The sequence below is a fragment of the Pelmatolapia mariae genome, linkage group LG4 (genome assembly GCF_036321145.2).
Source record: "Pelmatolapia mariae isolate MD_Pm_ZW linkage group LG4, Pm_UMD_F_2, whole genome shotgun sequence".
Lineage (NCBI taxonomy): Eukaryota > Metazoa > Chordata > Actinopteri > Cichliformes > Cichlidae > Pelmatolapia > Pelmatolapia mariae.
In genome coordinates, this window is record NC_086230.1 from 22,376,257 (window position 1) to 22,394,603 (window position 18,347).

An 18,347-nucleotide genomic window follows, 5' to 3' on the forward strand; every position below is an offset into this window, starting at 1 on the left:
ATAGGCAACATATAAACCAATCCTGCTAATATCAGTAGTTTCCAAGATGGGCTCCACACCAGAATGCCAGGCAGAAAAACTTCCGCTGTTCTTTCCCACGCACCAGGAAAAATTGTTACCACTGATGCAGCTGCTACTCTACTCTACCTTTCGATCAATACTCTTGTGTGCGACAATCTTTCTCACTCAGCTCTGCTTCAATATATTGTCTTCCCAAGTAAAGGCTCGGTAAATTCATGGCTTGGCATGAGTATTCAAAGTCGGGATGTTCCGGGTATCTGTGCTACCATGGGCTGGTGTTGGTCAGGTGTCTCGGTCAAAGGTCAAACTTCTGAAGTCTTAAAAAAAGGGGGAAATAGACAATGTGGAAATAAAAATAAGATATGACAAGCGGGGGTGGGTGATGTATTGAAGGGTTATTTGCATTTCAAGAAGTCCTCTCTGGTGTCAGGGTTAGGCAGGGTAGAAAGATGAGGGACTGGCACGGATGATTTAGTATCATTAATTTGATATAGAGGTTTTTCTCATGATTGTTTACACTATATTGAATTTCAGCTCTGTGTGGCAGTACTACAGCAGTGCTCTGAGCTAAATGCTAATGTTAGCATGCAAAAGTTGCACACAACACAAAGTAAACTGTGTTTGTTTTATGCTTAATCCAGAAACAATAAACCACTTTAGTTTACATTTTCCAAGCATGATGTCGAAAAATAAAGAAAAAAAATGGGTCATTAACGTCAACCTAAGAAAAACACGCCTGCGATGTAAGACTTTTCATTCAAAGGGACAAATATGAAACTTGCAGTGTTGCTGAATAAATTCATTATCAAAGTAGTCATCATAGTCTGGATCAGACACTGTAGACATGGCAGACACTGATACACACCAAGTGTCATCCCTAGTGTCATGAATGTCTTTAAAAAAAAAAAAAAAAAAAACACGCTGTAAGATACACTGAACAATTCGTACGAGGCCTTTTCCAGTATTAGGCGTGGAACCACCTTGGAAACGACTGATATTACCAGGATTGGTTTATATCTTGACTTTCACCAAGGCTCAAATAACCAAGTATGAGGTGTGGAACAAAACCCATGTTGTGAATGAAACTCACCACTTTTGCAAATCATGCTCAGCTTTCCACTGTAGGAGGAAAAAAATCAGGTTGTACAGTTCCTGTGTAATATCAGTTACTATTTGGGTGTAAAAGATTAGATGATCCATGCAGTTCATGTTCACGTCGGGCAGACATACAGCTGTCATTCCTTTTTTCCACTCTGAGTACCCTTGTAACAAGCCAATTTAATTTAATTTAATTATATTTGAATATGAGAGGACTTTATATTGCAAGGTAAGACCTTTATGGAAATTGCTATTTTCATAAAAAGAAACAGCAATTTGATTGTGAGTGGCAGTGGGAACAAAAAACAAACCAAAAACCCTTATACAGAAGAATCCTCTGTACAAACCAGGGTCAGGAGGGTCACCTTCTGCTTTGACTGCTTTAGGTGATGGGAAAGTAAAGAGAAAAGATCACAGAGAGGCAACAAACCATGTAAGAATTATGACTTGGCAGGTTGGTGTGGGCAGTCACTGCAGATCAGGAACATGCAGGTCTGGAATCAGAGAAACCCGCAGCTTACATAGAGAGAAGAGGCCAAGCAGAAGACATGTACACAAACAAAAGAAACATATATCAGGTAACCGATGCATTGTTTATTGTCATTGCTTTTTTTTTTCTCTCTTTGCTTTTGCCTCACCATAGTTAGTTAAGGTAGATTGCTGACCTATGTGCGGTTCTGCAGGTTTTTTTCCCTCCCCACTTCTGTCATTGTTGAAAAATGCCATTGTAATATGATGTGAAATTTCTTTGGTTTATCAAAAAAAACAACAACAACAAAAGAAACATTGTACGTCTTCTGTGTAAAATATCCCAAAAGTTGAAATTCCTGCTCTATGTATACTGTCAACACATTCGTTTCCAAAATAAAGTCTTTGTCTTAAAACGCCACACTATTACAATAGGCTGTAATGCCAAAAAGGTTTCACACCCACTTAACTATATGTAATTCCTCTACTTATAATACAATAACCTGAATGTTTCATATGTTTTCTACCTGTAGGAAGTCAATATCAGACTTTCTCCTGGACACTTTGTTTATTTCAGCCAATGTTCTCATCACCTATGCTCTCTTTTGCTCCAGGTGTGCTTGAATGCCTTCAGTCTGTCTGAGGGCCTGTTTTTTGTTCTCCTTAAGGCACTTCCACTGCCCCTTTTCTGGCCTTCTCCACAGCTCTCTGCAGCCTAGGGAACTACTGTTCAATAATAACACAAACCTGATGGAAACTGAAACTGGACAGAATCATAATGCAACTAGATGAATGAATAAATCATGCAGTCCATGCTCTGCAGTGTTTCAACTGCCTTATCAACTCCTGAGGCACTCTCACTGATCTCCCTCAGTTCCTTTGGCGCTCAGTCTACAAAAAAAAACATCACAAAAAACAACACATGCTACATCTACTGACTAAATGAGCCCCACATTGTAAGTAAAAGATTGCAAAACCATTGTATTCCAAATGATTTTTACTCCTTTCTTAGGAACATTTTAGGAACATTTTACCCTGTAAATAAATTATATTGTGTTGTATCTTTGAGATCTCAATTCGTGCTTCTCTCTCTCGCAGTCCAGACAATTAAATCAGTCCTCCATCAGGAAGAAATAGTTGAGAGGAAGCTTATGAACCTCACAATGAGATGTCATGGAGTGGATCCACTAAGTGATGGTTTTGAAATTTGGCTTTTTCCTGCTCTGAGATGGCTCTCACAGTAGGGAATAAGGCAAGTCAGGCAGAATTTTAGGGCTTTACTCAGGCTGTCAATGCAGGAATCACATACCATGTCTTGTAGCAGCAGCATGTTGGACATCTCAACTGTACAATCTTCCAGTTTGTTTTTGATGTTGACATTGTGTTTATTTTCCTTCAACTCTCCACTGTATTACCACTAAGAGTTGCCATGTGTTGGAGTTCTTCGAAACTTGACCCATCTGATCTTTGAGGCTGCTTTTGAGCCTAGGGACTGAACATCCTCCCTAGTTCTCAATTACAGACTCCATAACTGACATAGTTTGTTGCTAAAACACAACAATTTAATTAAATTTCAGTAAAACTAATATTATCATACACCAATATCATTTACAGATGACATTTGAGCCATTTTTAAATTTAGTTTTACCCACTGAGACAACTTTCTCATTTCCTGTCATGTAGCACAGACGGAACAATGACATTCGGGAACAGCAATCGTGTGCTATCACTATGGCCACAACAATGGCGTTTTCACACCTATACTTCATTAACCCTGGTCAGAATCAGTTGATGTGTTTGTAAACTTGTAGCTTTTTCCTGTTGTTTGGTTTATTTTTTCACACAGAGAAAAATCTAAGTGAACTCCAAGCAAATCCAATTGTGTCAGTTTGTTCAGTTTACTCATTGTCCAGATGCAACAAAAGTAGATACAAGAACAAGGTGCTATGTTCTGGACTAATGGAGAACATGGAGAATTTATGTTCTTCTCATGGCTAGTTGCTAGCACATACAGATCTTAGCACTTCTATAGTACTTTGCCGCACTGAGAATACAAAGTATATGTGACTATTGGATGTTTTTTAGCTCAAACTTGTAATGTACACTGGGTAGTTGGTTCATATTGGGGTCGAATAACATTCATACCATAAATGAACAGTCTTTCAAATACAGACACACACAATTGTCTTAGAAGAAGCTTCAAATGCAAACTGTAAACAGGAGATGACTAAAGCAGGATGTTTAGTGATCAGTCAAAGCTATCTCACTAATGAATGGGCATTCCCAGAAAAATGACATCACACATGAACTCAATCTCCCTCATTAGAGCTAATGCTCTGCATTATGTAACTGAGATTTTTTCTGCAATCAGTGTCACTCTGAGTTCAGATGAAATGTTATATAGCAAGAAGAAATAGTACATGCACACACCCTTTAAACAAATTACATCATTAAAAACATTTTTAATAAGAGTAAAATCAACCTATATTTGTTTACAAAAGTTGAGATAGTAAACATTAAAGTGCTACTGAGCAAAGGTACATTAATATAAAGCACTCAGAGTAAAAATTATTGCGAAAAACACAATTTCAAGATCCCGCTTTAGTCTAATTCGACAGTGATATGTAACAGTGTAGTATGCACTTATTAAAAAAATACTGTGGTATTAGATTTTACATCACAAGTGTAATAACAACAAAGGATTGGCCTTCATTACCAGTGGGCTACTCTAGGCCTGATGTGGCTTTCTTTATGTAAACATATACAGAGACAAAATATAAGAATGCAAGGAAATGTTACTTCAGTTACAAATAGTTATTAAAAATGCTGTTACAGCTGAAATCACACTAGTGTATTTCTAACAACATGTGCTTTTCAGCAAATGCACAGGCACAAGCAATGCAGGCACATGAGGTCCAGGTTCACCCCGAGGGGGTTAAAAGGTTCAGGGGACACAGACCCCACAATCATCTCTCTGTTAACTGTGCCAAACGGCATACAATGTGCACAGTGCTACACTCAGATAAGGATCTTTCAGTTTGTGAAACCATGCAGCACGGGGAACTCCAATCAACCAAACAGAGATATTTTCAGTGATCATCCTGAGCTAAAAAGACACTGTAAAGGAATCCTGTTAAGGATTTATCTCATGCTTGACATATTCATCATGACAGTGTCCTTTTGGGTTTAACATCCAGCCCATATGTGACATTTACTTTGCAATGCTCCACTAACCTTTAAGGCCGGATGAGCACACAGCAGGATGGGTGACCACATCTTTTATTATCTGTAGAAAAGAAGGAAAAATAATGAATGTTTGTAAAATGAAAGATTCTCTGAGGAGCTATAACAATAAGACAACAAAAAAAGTCCAAAAACACAGTTTTGTCTTTGTGTTCTGGCACATGCCCTAATACCCTAAAAGATTGATTTTGATTATTTCAGCAATACTTTTTCTATATCCAGCTCTTAAGTTTTAGTGATGATAGCAAAATGCAGACCAGACAAGCATTTTTTCAGGATGGGGTGTTCTTGACTGGCAGTCATCTGACCTTAGTCCAAACGAGGTATGTGCTTCACTAATAAAGACCAAACATTAGGGAGGAAAAAAATCTAAGATTCATCAAGACTAATGCAGTAGCTGATCTATTAAAGTACTAGAACAATAGCAATAGCTACAAACAGAATTAGAAATTAGCAATAGCTCTACATCTTGATGCATTCTCAATCATCCAGGAAAGTAAATCTCCAAAAGTTGATTCTGTTCATCTGGACGTAGCGTTTTGTGAGAGAAACGTTTCGCCACTCATCCAAGTGACTTCTTCAGTCTCAGCTGACTGCAGGTTTCCCCAATCAAAACAGGACATTTGCATAATGACTGAAACCAGCGCACTGAGGAACAATGGGCTGGGAGGTCAGTTCCTTAATCTTAATTATGCAAATTCTCATGACCATTGATCAACAACCACTGACCAAAACCCACTGATCAAAAATTACTGATCAATGGCCATGAGTACCATTTACAGAGAGTCAGCATTGTAAGATCACCATCTTACAATGCTGTGATTGCAGCCATTCCCCAACTCTCTGTGAATGGTACTCATGGCCATTGATCAGTGGTCTTTGATCAGTGGGTTTTGGTCAGTGGTTGTTGATCAATGGTCATGAGAATTTGCATAATTAAGATTAAGGAACTGACCTCCCAGCCCATTGTTCCTCAGTGCGCTGGTTTCAGTCATTATGCAAATGTCCTGTTTATAAGATTGGGGAAACCTGCAGTCAGCTGAGACTGAAGAAGTCACTTGGATGAGTGACGAAACGTTTCTCCCACAAAACACTACTTCCAGATGAACAGAATCAACTTTTGGAGACAATAGCTCTACGCTATATGTGCTGCATATCAGTTTCATGCTCCATAGTGTTTCATATCTGAACTATGTTAAACTGCATTGTCCCTTTAAAAAAAATAAACTGAAATTGAAACAAAAAATCTCAACACTCACAATTCTGTGTCCTCGATGTAGTCAGGCTCAACTAAAGTCTCTCGCCGTCTCTTACAGGCATCTAAGATCTTTTTCCTTGGTCCTAAGGGTATATGGATACTCTTAAGGTCATGATCGGAGCACAGTAACAGTGCTGCAAGGTCAATCTTCTCCCTTTTGAAGATGGAGAAAAAGTCGTTCATGCTCTGGGTGGCGAGGAAGACCTCCAAAGGGCTTGTATCAGGCTCATCATCATCATCCAGCCCTAGTTCAACTTCTTCCCAAGGCAGTTCTTCAACATTTCTCTCCTGTAGGCTGTGTGCACTGCCAATGCTGTCTTCATCTAGACTTGGGTATTGCTGCAACCGACTGCGTAAACGCACATTATTGCCTGAACGGGCCACACTGGCTGCATCGTGACTTCCAAGGTCAAACATTCCTCCACTCACATAGTTCCTCCTAAAGACCATGGTGCCAAGACCAGGTCGGTTGAACAGGGAATCGTGCCCAGAATCAGTGCTGATCTCAGAATAGTCCACATCTGGTCCATGGAGGTCTGGCTCACTCATGGCACGTGAAATGGCATCGTCATTGTCTCTGGGAAACATGTCGCGAACATTGCGCCGGGCACGATCCTTTGGGTTGACATAAGTTCCTTGTTTGACAAACATGACATCATTACCCAATTGAAGTCCAGAGAGGGAGCGCACACTTTTCCTACCATCTTCGTAGATTTTAAAGGTGCCATCTCCTTGTTTTTTCTTCTCCAGCTTCTTCTGGATCTTTGTCTTCCCTCGGCTTGTGGCATGGAGAGTTGCCTGATAGGATAGTAAGCATGCAGCAATGAGGCACACATCAGAAAGGAAAGAATTACATCTTAAAAGCTTTTTCAGATTTGAGACAAATATTCTTAAATTTTGTGTCTATCTTGCATTAGTAGTAACAAATTTTAATTGATTTATTTATGGTAGATATTTTTCACACTGTTGCCATCCTTTGTTGGTATATGTGTTTTGAATTCTTGGATGCGCTTCCATGCAAATTGAAATAGACTGTCATTGTATTTACTACTGATAGCTTTCCCCAAAGCAATACATTAATTTTACTTATATGTCTTGAACTCTTTGAATGGATTATCATGAACTTTTGCACAGTTTCACCTATTCATCCATAAGTAATCCATCTAGATACTGTTAAGACTTAAAGTTAGGGATGTGGCAACTTTAACAGACAGGTGGGGTAGCTAGCTGTCTGGTTTTCTTCACCTGCGTTGTTGCTGCTTTTTGAAGGATTTTCATGAAAAAAATCTGAAGACAACATTTTGGAGGTACAGACGAGCCAAGAAGTTTGTCATTTTTTTTCAAGATACTCTAGAATTTTATCAGTTTGTCACCAATTAGTAGGCATGCGCATTGCACCTGTACAGTTTAAAGTGGCAGCTAACCAAGCTTGCTACATATTTTTTTAGCACACTATCCTGTTCATATACAATCATTTCTGGCTACAAAGCACCAACGTGGCAGGAGTCAAAACGCTCACGGTGAGGAATCAAAAAGCAGAAGACTTCATGGTGGTTACATCCATCTTTTATATACAGTTTATAGTCTTTCACCACTTGAAGTGGCTTATGCTTTATAAAGTGTAACATATTTTGTCTGTGGCTAAACAGGTATAGCAGCAATTCAAGCCAGTGGCAGGGAAAGGCCTGGAAAAGCATGAAAAAAAATATAGAGTTGAGAACTAAATTCTACAAAAAGAAAAAAGTGTTGCGGATAAATTCATAGAGTTAACCTAGTAATCAAATGTAATCTAAAACTAGTATTTGTATTTAAAAGGTTGACTGACGTAGGGACAGATTCATTTTTAGCCAACATTTTGGGACTCTACATCTAAGGCAAGGCCTGAAACTCAGAAGGACATAAGACAGGTTTGACCGAACCCGCTAGGCTTGCCTAAGTATTGACTACTGCTCACATGAGGAACATCAGCTTGTTGGCATTTTAACAGTGACCATGTAAGGTTTTCCTTACTCTTTTCAGGCTTTGAAATTAAGAGAAGAAACTCTTTTTAGGTGGCAACAATCCAAAACAAAAAAATCAAATTACAAATAACAAACCTGGGAATATGGCACACTGACAGTGGCTGTGTTTAAGTTGAGCAGCTTGTGGCTAAGAGAGCTGCTCGTGTAGCTGGAGAAACTCATGACATCTGATGCAGATGTCTCAGATACTTCCTTGTAAAACTTTCTCTCCATACGTTTGTGGTGCTTCTTCTGCATCTTCATGCATTCTTTGATTCGCTGTTCAGCATCACGAAACGCCCGATCCTTCAGTTTGCTGACCAACTTGGGATTAAGGCTTGTCTGCTTGGCAGCGATGGAATCCAGGTAGCGGACACAATCCATGTGATTCTTTGTGGCAGCCATGTCCAAAGGTGTGTGGTAGTCATTGTCCAAGCACCATATGTTGGCACCAAAAGACACCAGGAAGAAAAGGCAGTTGAGGTGACCATTGGCAGCTGCAAGGTGGAGCGGCGTGTTTCCCCATATGTCACACTTGTCTGGGTTTCCCCTGAAGGTCACAAGAAAAGTGTAGACACATTTAGAAAGTAATTTATTGACTATTTGAACATTCTTATTCAAAATATGTCAATGTCAATTCAGTGTCATTTTTATTTTTATACATTTAAAAGCAGCAAAGTTGACCAAAGTGCTTCACAAGTTAGTTAATGAAAAAGAGAAAAAAAGACAAATAAATACAGAAAAAAAAAGACATGTGATGAAGTAAAACGCAATATATTTAACGTAAACAAACAAAAAAAATGAGGTAGAGGATGCTTTTTTTCTGGTTAGTGTTCAGATATCTCACTTGTGAATAAACATGTGATTTTTGACCGTGATTTCACCACTGAACTGCCAATTACGGGATGTTAAATGGACCTCTTTTAATCATTTAAACCTTAAGAACTACATTAAGTTTCAGCAAATAACTGCTGATCTTCTGTAGTTTTGATCAATTGAAAAATGGATCAATTCTTTTTTCCACAGTGGAAGGACCATAATTAAATTAATCCTTTAAACGAAACAACTGCCCTTCACTGACATTCCACGACCTTAGGGTTACCTCTATCAGTGTTGTAATGTTGCTGTCAGTCTGTAATATGACCACAAGCTTGCTGGTGCTACAGCTACACTACCTGTATCCTATTACAGGAAACTGCAAAAAGAATGAGCGCGTGAATGGCAATGTCACACTAAAGTCCACAGAACAAAACACATTGTTACAGCTGAGTTAGGTTACTTTGAGGGCAAATTTTCATTTTTTTGCCCCTGCATATTTCCTACCCCAACACAGGTCGATTACGCACATTAGAGCTCATTATCAACATTTTTTACAAACTAGCATCCCATGAAGAAACTTTCTGGTAACTGATCAAAAACAGGATGTATTCATAATACACAACTGTACACCTAAACTGTGGTAAAATTATTTTAGGTTAGTATTTCTGTGGGTTTTTTAAAAGTATACAGTCTTTTGCTGGCATCACTCTTTCTGTATTTACATTCTTATTGAACTGTCTTGTATCTTGTCCATTTCCTCCAATACAGCCACATACAGAGTGCTGAATATTTGATACCAAGGACATGAAACTACTGTCGAAGTGAAGCTGTATTATTGATGGCTGCTGTTGCACAGTTTTCATTGGGAATGTGTGTACAAAGTCTCCCAGAGCTACTTAATTTAGCAAATCACACCACCTTTATGGACAGTAATAGATTAAAATATGCAGCTTTAAAAACAAGCATTATTTGAGTTCATGTTTTTGTCAGTTTGCATGAGAGACTGTAAATGCAATAAAACAGAGATTAAACAAAGGCATCATTAATAGTGCTGTAAAACACTGAAACAACATTATCTTTTCAACCCGGGTGAAAAGATAAGTTGAAATTAGATATTCAGGTTGCACGTTGAGATAAAATACTTAGAACCTTCTACAATCTCTATACTCTATATACCATACAGTAGCTGCAGTAAGGGGCCATCTAACTTGATAGGTTTATGCATGTAATTTATACCTGTCCTTGTAAAGTAGATGATTACAGTAGAGCTCACATTTTCCTCATCTGCTCTTTATGACATTATGGGCTGTTTGCATCTTTACTCCCTGTGACAGTTTGATGTTACTGCATCTGTAATATACTTGCCAAATATGGCAGAGGAGGCATCTTTCCCATGAAGCATGTCAGGCAGCATTAAACTTATCTTATATAATGTGGTCTCTTGGGTTTGAATTATTGCAGGATTTGATGTTTAATTTTAGCATCACATGTCAATCAGTAGTTTATATATGCTCTTATTAGCAGAGGTGCTTTATGACCTTAGCCGCTATCACCAGATGATAGTGTCTGGTCTGCTGTTGAGAATGTTTCAGAAACACTTTAAATTCATAATGGCCCCGTTTGGGGTGGGGTGGGGGGGTGGGGGGGCAGGATGCAAAACAGGTCAAGTAGATGTAATGAGAAATGGGCTGTTCCATGTGAACACCAATCACATTTGTAGATTTTGCTCAATACGGACACCACCAAAGATGCAACAGCTCCCTAATATGATCTAATTTGCTATTAATTCGATAATTATTTTTCTATCACTGGAATTACATTTTGTAAATATTACAGAGAGAATACAGCAAACTGTCCAAGACAAACTCTGTTTTAAGGAACTTGCATCATCTTATCATCATGGGATCATGCACGTCTTTTATGGGACAAAATAGATTTTCTTTCTACATGTAATTCTCTGATTCTGTACTACATAGCATGAAATAACATCTCCACATCATGAGATGACTTTGAGCAGTGTCATGAGCTGAGCTTTTAAAATTTATGGTAGAGTGCTTCATTTGAACATGACAAACACATAACACACGGTGTTATTTGAAATTCAAAGCTATGTGACCTGAAAATAGATGGATAATAAGGGTTAAAGTGGCATCACAATGCTGGATGTTGAACCTCAGCCAAGATTCCACAAAAACAATGGCACTGTCTAAATTATCTGTTTAAAGAGGTTTTGTTCTTATCAAACAAAGATTTAAAGTCTAAATTAGAATATTAAGATGCCCCCCCCATCTGAAGACATAAGGTTTATTCAGATTTTGTGGATTTCTGATATTTCTCTGCTACTACGCTATAAATATCTTCATATTAAAACGGCAGCATCTATATTTTTAAGACCTCGCCTAACAGCATATCTACATGGCTATTTTCTTTTGGTGAGACTGAAACTAGGTTACAGTAAAGAAAAACTTGTTTTAGTGTTATTTCAGTGCCTGTTAAAGTCTTGTAATAAGTGTAAACATTTTATGGTTGTGCTACAAAAATGCCCGTAGTTTAAGCAGCCATGTAAATTTCTGCAGAAACATACGGGCTTATGCGTTAAGTTTATGGCCCTTTATCATTTTGCGCGCACAGTCTCATAAATCATACTCACCCCCTCGACACAATTAGTCGCAGAGCTTCCAGGTTGCCGTGATAAGCTGCCCATAACGTCGGTGTCATGCCATCCTCATCCGGCGCGTTGAGATCCTTCCGAGTTGCCTCTTTAAGTAGGTCCAGGTAGCCATCCCGGGCTGCCTTGTGGTATCTGTCATTCATGGTGCACAATTAAGTCACCCAGCTCGACCCCATTCGAACATGTCAATACTCCTACCATCGTCTTCTTCGTGTGGGCATACAATGGTAGCAGAGCGGCTAAAGGGGCAGTTTACCCCTCTTTTCACTCAGAACTATTTGGTCAGATCAGAGACAGACCGCAGTGAAGAACGCGTCGGTGGTATCCAAGGACGCGTTGCAGTACAGTGCTTCCGGTGGCCGAAAGGTCCCAATCCGCCCAAATAGAGATACAGCTGATATATATTATTTATTTATTTATTTATTTTTAAAGTGACATTCAAAAAGTCAGGGAACAAGACATGAAACACGCTTTGCTCTGCTAAAAAAATAGCTGCTCTGGTCCTTTAATGTATTGTGATATTTGAAAATGCTATTAATATTTCTTTAAGTTTTCTTTATTTCTTTTTACTCATTTTTTTAAATTGAGTAATAAATCTTATTACATCTATTAGCTTTTAAAAAAATAAATATAAAATAATTACACTAAACTACACTAAAGTTGGAAACAAATAAATCATTGACCTCATGGCAGCTGGAACACAGGGGACAAAGATTTAGTTGCTTTGTTAATACTGTTTGACCTTTTGAATGAAGTATTATTCACGCTTTAAACCTTATGCTTCGAAGAAAAAAAAGCAAGGCACACAAAGAATTATTTCATTAGGACAAAGGAGTGTTTCAAGAAAGAAGCGCCTCAAATCTCAGCCCCACCCGAATGAAAAGGGCAATGCTGCCTCATACGTTTGTAAGTTCTCAGTCACACTACTCAGTTGAAACTTCGGTGAGAACACAGATCTCGATCATGTGCAACATCTGCCACAATTTAGACGATAAAATAGACAGGTAGATCACTTTATATCATGGGTAAAATTTGTGGCTGTTCATCATTTTGCACACGCATTCTCATAAATCCTTACCAACCCTTTGCCACAATCGCCTGATAAGACAACTGATAACGCAGACCATAAAATTAGTGTCATGCCATCCTTTTCCGGAAGGGATCCTTAAAAGTTGCTCCCTTTAGCAGGTCCAGGAAACCATCCCAGCAGCTTTGTGGTACCCGTCATTCATGGTGCGGAGATGAAGTGGCAGTCTGAACGTGTTGGAGCACACAGTGACACGGAGTAGATATCAGTGCTTCTGATTGTCGAGGTGGTCTGAAACTGAGATGACCTCTTTGGGGCTCTAAAAAGAAAAAAAAATCAAACCCGAAACAGAAACATTTTCTGATGTTTTTATTGACTTTTTACACGACATTCTAACAGGTTAGGAAACAAAGACAAGACGTGTGCTTCACTCTGCTAAATGTGCTATTTTGGATCTTTAAAATAAATATCAATATAAAAAATATTCTTAACATCTCTTCGACGTCTCGTTATTCTTTTCAACTAATTTTTCATGGTGTGTAATAAATCTCAATCCAATATAATCAACTTCATTCAAGTTGGAAAAAATCAGAGACACGAGAGGCCTCATTATGACGTGGACACAGAAGAAAAATTAAGAGTTACTCTGCTGTCACTGTCCTTTTGAATCAACTATTGTTCTCACTTTAAATCTCCAGTTAAAAAAAATGCATGGCACACAAAGAATGATTTCATTAATACAAAGGAGTGCTGCAAGAAAGTACCTCAAAACTCAGCCCCACCCCACTGCAAAGCGTAAAACTGCAGCATAAGTATGCACGCTCTCAGTCAGACTACTCAGAGTACTTGGAACTTCCATGACAAAGGACAGTGATCTCCATCAGATTATCCATGTACCACACCTGGTGCAATTTAGATGATAAAATAGACAGGTAGATCGCTTTACTTATTTAAAAGGATTAAGAAATGGAAACAACTTGAAGCACTGAATTAAAAAAAGATATTCACTTAATACAACCTGCACCCATTTAGACATCAATGGATTATTGCTGCCTACAGTCAGTTCAAATGAATGTATAACAATAGGATCACAGAAAAAAAAGAGGTAACATAAAACCTCGAAAGCATTGAAGAAAGCTAAAATTTGTTTCATAATATAGCATGCCATTTGTTTTTTTTTCTACTCTGTTTGTTGTGGGCATGCTAGTAAAACTTCCATGACACCCATAGCATACCTTGCATGACAATAAAATGTACTGTATAATATCAAAACACAGCTGTTTATCAGAAAATAAACCAGTTTCTTTTTTTTTAGTTTCTTTGGAATTCGTGAGAAAACAAGTCTTTTTCTTGGAAACATCCTTTGAACTTTACAGAAACATTAAGTGCAAAACACACTCTGTTTGGAGTGCTTTTTGCTCGTAGCAGATTTATTGATATTTATGACTCTTTGTAGATCATACTACAGTGTTTTCTTGGGCATATAAATGCAGTGACTGTCTAGACTGCTCATAGGATCTTGTTGAGACAGGTAGGCTTACAGGTATCCAGTAACTTTTCACCATTTTTAGCTCATGTCCTGATTTTCGTAAAATCAGGACAGGAGCTTGATTTTTGTTTCTGATAAGAGCTATTTTTAATAATATTATACAATTCTTTCACCTGCTCTGTTATAATTCTTTATTTAGATGGCATGGGATGGTGTTGGTGAATTCAAGAAAAAAGCACAGCTGATCTAGTTATAATTTAACTGCAGGAGATATTTTTTCTGATTTTGAAGACATTACTTATTACTGTACACACTATGTGTAGAGCCAGAAGTGTGGAAATAGAATTTTGTTTGTTGATTTAAAAATTTCTGTTTTGTTTAAGATAAAAAAAGACCAAATTGTGCTGATTTGGCATTCGTGGAAAAGTTTCTTTTGCGCAGGATCACTCTACTAATAGCAACCAAGACTGGGTGTGGCTGTTAAACCTGTCTTGTCTTATATAGAAACAAATCCAGCAGAGAACTCACCTGTGAGCAGAGAGAGTAGTCATGTCTATCAGCTCTTGCAAAGAGTGTAACTGTTTGACCACGGGAAATCAATGTGAGCCCTGCAAAATGATGGCCCAGGACAAGGAAACAGAGGAGGTCCACCAGTCAAACGACATAAATTCACCTGGTCAGGAGGGAAGCAAGGATGAACCCGAACTGAAGATCTCTTCTGCAAAAGTTGGGAAGGAAAAAAGCCAAAGTTGGGGATGGATGGGATCTGGGATCATATGTGTAAACATTTTGATCCTGGGCAGTGTCTTGGTCACCGGGAGTACTTATGAAGATATAAACATCAAAGCCCATCACCTGCAGATTTTCCTCATCATCATCCTCCTGCTTACCTCCATGTGGATGATTTATTACAGCATCTACACAGCCAGGAATAAAAATGCTGTCAATTACAAGGATGCCCACGCTGGGCCAACATGGCTCAGGGGTGAGTAAATGTTCAGTTCAGTTTAAGTATTATTGGGTAGTTTTATGATTTTTCATCCGTTCTACATCTTCTTTCTTTTTTGCTCCTCCAGGAGGACTTGTGCTGTTTGCAGTCCTCAGCATTATCATGGATATTTTCAAGATTGCCAGCTATGTGGGATACCTCCACTGTGATTCTGCAGTTAAAGTTGCATTTCCTGTGGTGCAAATTGTTTTCATATTTGTGCAGGTAGAAATGAATATTAAAATGCTCCTTACTACATCTAATCTGGTCTTGATGGTTGCAAAGTAATTATTGTAATAACTCTAAAATCAATTTGTAGACATATTTCTTGTGGGTCCATTCCAAAGACTGCGTGCAGCTACAAAAGAACATTTCTTGGTAGGTAATTAAGATATTTCCTATCCCTTTCTTCATCACTGTACTTCCAGGCGGTATCTATTTCGATACAGGGAAAGTAACCTAGTTACTGCTGTGAAAGCTGTGAAAAATATCAGAGTAACTTTATACTGGAAATGCTGCAGCCACCAATTATGCTTTTCACTGCCTATGATTCCCAGACCTTCTGAAGGTCTCTTTTTAAAAGGAGGCTATAACCAGTAGTTACCATCTGTATTAAAAGGTGTAGAAAAAGTTCATGTGTTTGAATAGTTTTACTTAAAAATGATTTAAAAAAAAACCTCAAAGGAAGTTAGTTTCCTATAACAGTGAAGTAAGAGAACCAGTTCATATTTAAGATTTAGATTTGAAACTCTTTTAAAAAGAATTTCCATGCTGATTAATCAGGATTTAGCTTTAAACTATAACAATAACCTGAAATGTTACACTCATAGGTAGTATCTGTTATGTTTTATGTTGGCCTATCTAATCCTCGTTTTATTTTACCTTCCTTTTATCCCTCAATATTAGCTGTGGGCTGATGCTCACCCTCTCCACAAATCTGGTTTTGTGGATGACTGCAGTTGCTGAGGAGTCTGTTCACCAAACGTTAGTTCCCTCCAATCTGAGCAACATCACTAAACTTGCTGGGCGAAGTTTGTACATAAGTAGAGGTAATTAAAGCAGTTTTAAAAAAATGTACTAGATAAAAGAGTCGGTATGAAACCACAACATAATTCTTTTGTTTCATGTTTTACAGCAAGTTATGGAGACCATGAGTGTAAGTGCAGCCACTCTTCATGTAGCATCTTCAAGGATGCCTACTACTACTTGTACCCTTTCAATATCGAGTACAGCCTCTTTGCCTCTACTATGGCCTACATCATGTGGAAAAATGTGGGTCGATTAGTAGGCGAACATGGCCACGCCAAAATCAAATTCCATCTTAAAGGCATATATATGGGCCCTACTTTTGGAATCCTGTTAGTGATTGCAGGGCTTGCGACCTTCATTGCATATGAGATGGAAATGAAAAATGAAGATGCAAAAACCAAAGAAAAAGCATTGATGATGCACTTTGTCATGAATATAGTCATAGTGAGCCTCATGTCTATTGTGACTGTGATCGGCATGACGATTTACAGGGTTGATTACCGCGAACACGTGTCAGAAAAAAGTCCCACACGCAACCTGGATGTGGGCTTGCTGGTCGGAGTCTCACTGGGACAGTTCGTCATTAGCTATTTCAGTATCATAGCCATGATTGCAACAGGAGTCAAAGGCCCCCTGAATGGGCTCAATCTGTCCTTTGCCATAATTATGGTGATCCAGCTTGGCCTGCAGAACTTTTTCATCATTGAAGGTCTGCATCGGGAGCCTTTTCATGAAGTGAAGGAACCATCTGTGATTGTAAATCCTTATGTGGTGGAGCCCAGCAATAACATGAACAACCACGAAGGCTCAAACTCGAACACAAAGACAAGCCCTGATACACCAGAAGATAACCTGCATGGCGACAAGATACAGTACAAATACAAACTGCTGTGGAAGCGACGAGTGTTGAAGGAGGTCTGCGTGTTTTTGCTGATGGGAAACATCATTGTGAGTACCTCGTCTCTCGCTGCCTTAAATATGGTTTTTAAAAATTCACTAAATATTAAGGCTCTGTTATATATATATATATATATATTTTTTTTACAGCTGTGGATCATGCCTGCATTCGGTGCTCGCCCTCAGTTTGACCTCACCACTGAAACTGAATTCTACAAATTCAACGTATGGGCTCCTGTTGTAAACGTGGGACTTCCTTTTGGCATCTTTTACCGAATGCATTCGGTTGCCAACCTTTTTGAGGTGTTTCTGATATCATAACATGGAAGCGTGCAACTCGTACAGCTGACTGGGTGGACACTTAAACCATATATAACCTGTGGTTTGTTCCAATGATTTTTCTTTACAAATTTTGGTCAAAACTAACTAATGAATACAGCCACTAAGATGTATCTGATTATTTTTTATATGAAAATGCACATGTATTTATAATGTTTTCAGAACTGTTTTTGTTTCTGATCTTGTATAAATTGATTTACACTTCAGGCATGTATGCACAAAATAAACACATGCACAAAAAGAAACAAGCAAAAAAAGAGTTGTTGTTGTTATTATTATTATTAATTCAAGTTTACAATTTAAAAGTCAAAGTTATTATTATTATTATTTCAGATTCTCATTTATTTTTCCCCCTTTATTTATTGTAAACTAAATAGTATTGGCTTTTTAATTTAACATTAAATGTATTTTTTTCTGATTGTACTCACCAAACCATCCATCCATCCATTCGATTCCGCTTATCCTTGTCAGGGTCGCGGGGGGCGCTGGAGCCTATCCCAGCTGTCATAATCATAAGTAGCCAACACTGTAGTGGTGTATTATTTTAGATTGAATGCGCCATTAAAAGTAGTGCAGACCTTACAATAAACAAAACATGAGTTCCCACTAGTCAGATCTGCTTTGCCCACGCAGTCTTTTCCTGTATAGTTTAAGAAAAAAAAACGAATGAAAAAAGTGGTAATCATCCCCCAACCACCACACACACACAAACGAAAAGAATCGGTCAGAAATGTTCACATTTCTAACTTCACTAGCGATTTAAATTGTGCTTTAAATACAGAACTTTTTATGTCGAATCACTGGCTGCATTAGTTTTGGGGTTTTTACGCCCTTCTGTTTGAAGACTATAGATAGATTATAGATGCCATAATAATTGAATAAATACATCCCAGCGTTACCTTTGTACTGGCCCAGTGACTGTAAAGGGAGTTCTGATGACTCACCTGCTCTGACACGCGCCGGTGTTGTAGTGTAATGACCAATTAGCTTTCGCCTCTCG

At 38.3% G+C, this 18,347-nt stretch overlaps 2 protein-coding genes across 3 annotated transcripts; one reads left to right on the forward strand and one right to left on the reverse strand.

The window, feature by feature from the left end:
• Positions 1-3,464: 3,464 nt before the first annotated feature.
• Positions 3,465-11,938, reverse strand: ush1ga (Usher syndrome 1Ga (autosomal recessive)). 2 transcript variants are annotated; one of them, XM_063471923.1, is made up of 4 exons: positions 11,558-11,938; positions 8,185-8,638; positions 6,090-6,886; positions 3,465-4,873 (listed from the first exon to the last, which is right to left on the reverse strand). In XM_063471923.1, exons 1-4 carry the CDS (start codon positions 11,719-11,721, stop codon positions 4,870-4,872), a joined length of 1,419 nt encoding a protein of 472 aa, XP_063327993.1. In that variant the 5' UTR covers positions 11,722-11,938; the 3' UTR covers positions 3,465-4,869. The 2 variants fall into 2 exon arrangements, with proteins under 2 accessions (XP_063327993.1, XP_063327995.1); XM_063471925.1 differs by lacking the exon at positions 3,465-4,873 and having other exon boundaries at positions 6,086-6,886.
• Positions 11,939-14,630: 2,692 nt separating this feature from the next.
• On the forward strand, positions 14,631-17,329 carry LOC134625460 (proton channel OTOP2-like). The gene is made up of 6 exons (XM_063470679.1): positions 14,631-15,079; positions 15,171-15,307; positions 15,402-15,460; positions 15,989-16,131; positions 16,218-17,059; positions 17,159-17,329. The coding sequence occupies exons 1-6, from the start codon at positions 14,644-14,646 to the stop codon at positions 17,327-17,329; spliced, it is 1,788 nt and encodes a 595-aa protein (XP_063326749.1). The 5' UTR covers positions 14,631-14,643.
• The last annotated feature ends 1,018 nt before the right edge of the window (positions 17,330-18,347 follow it).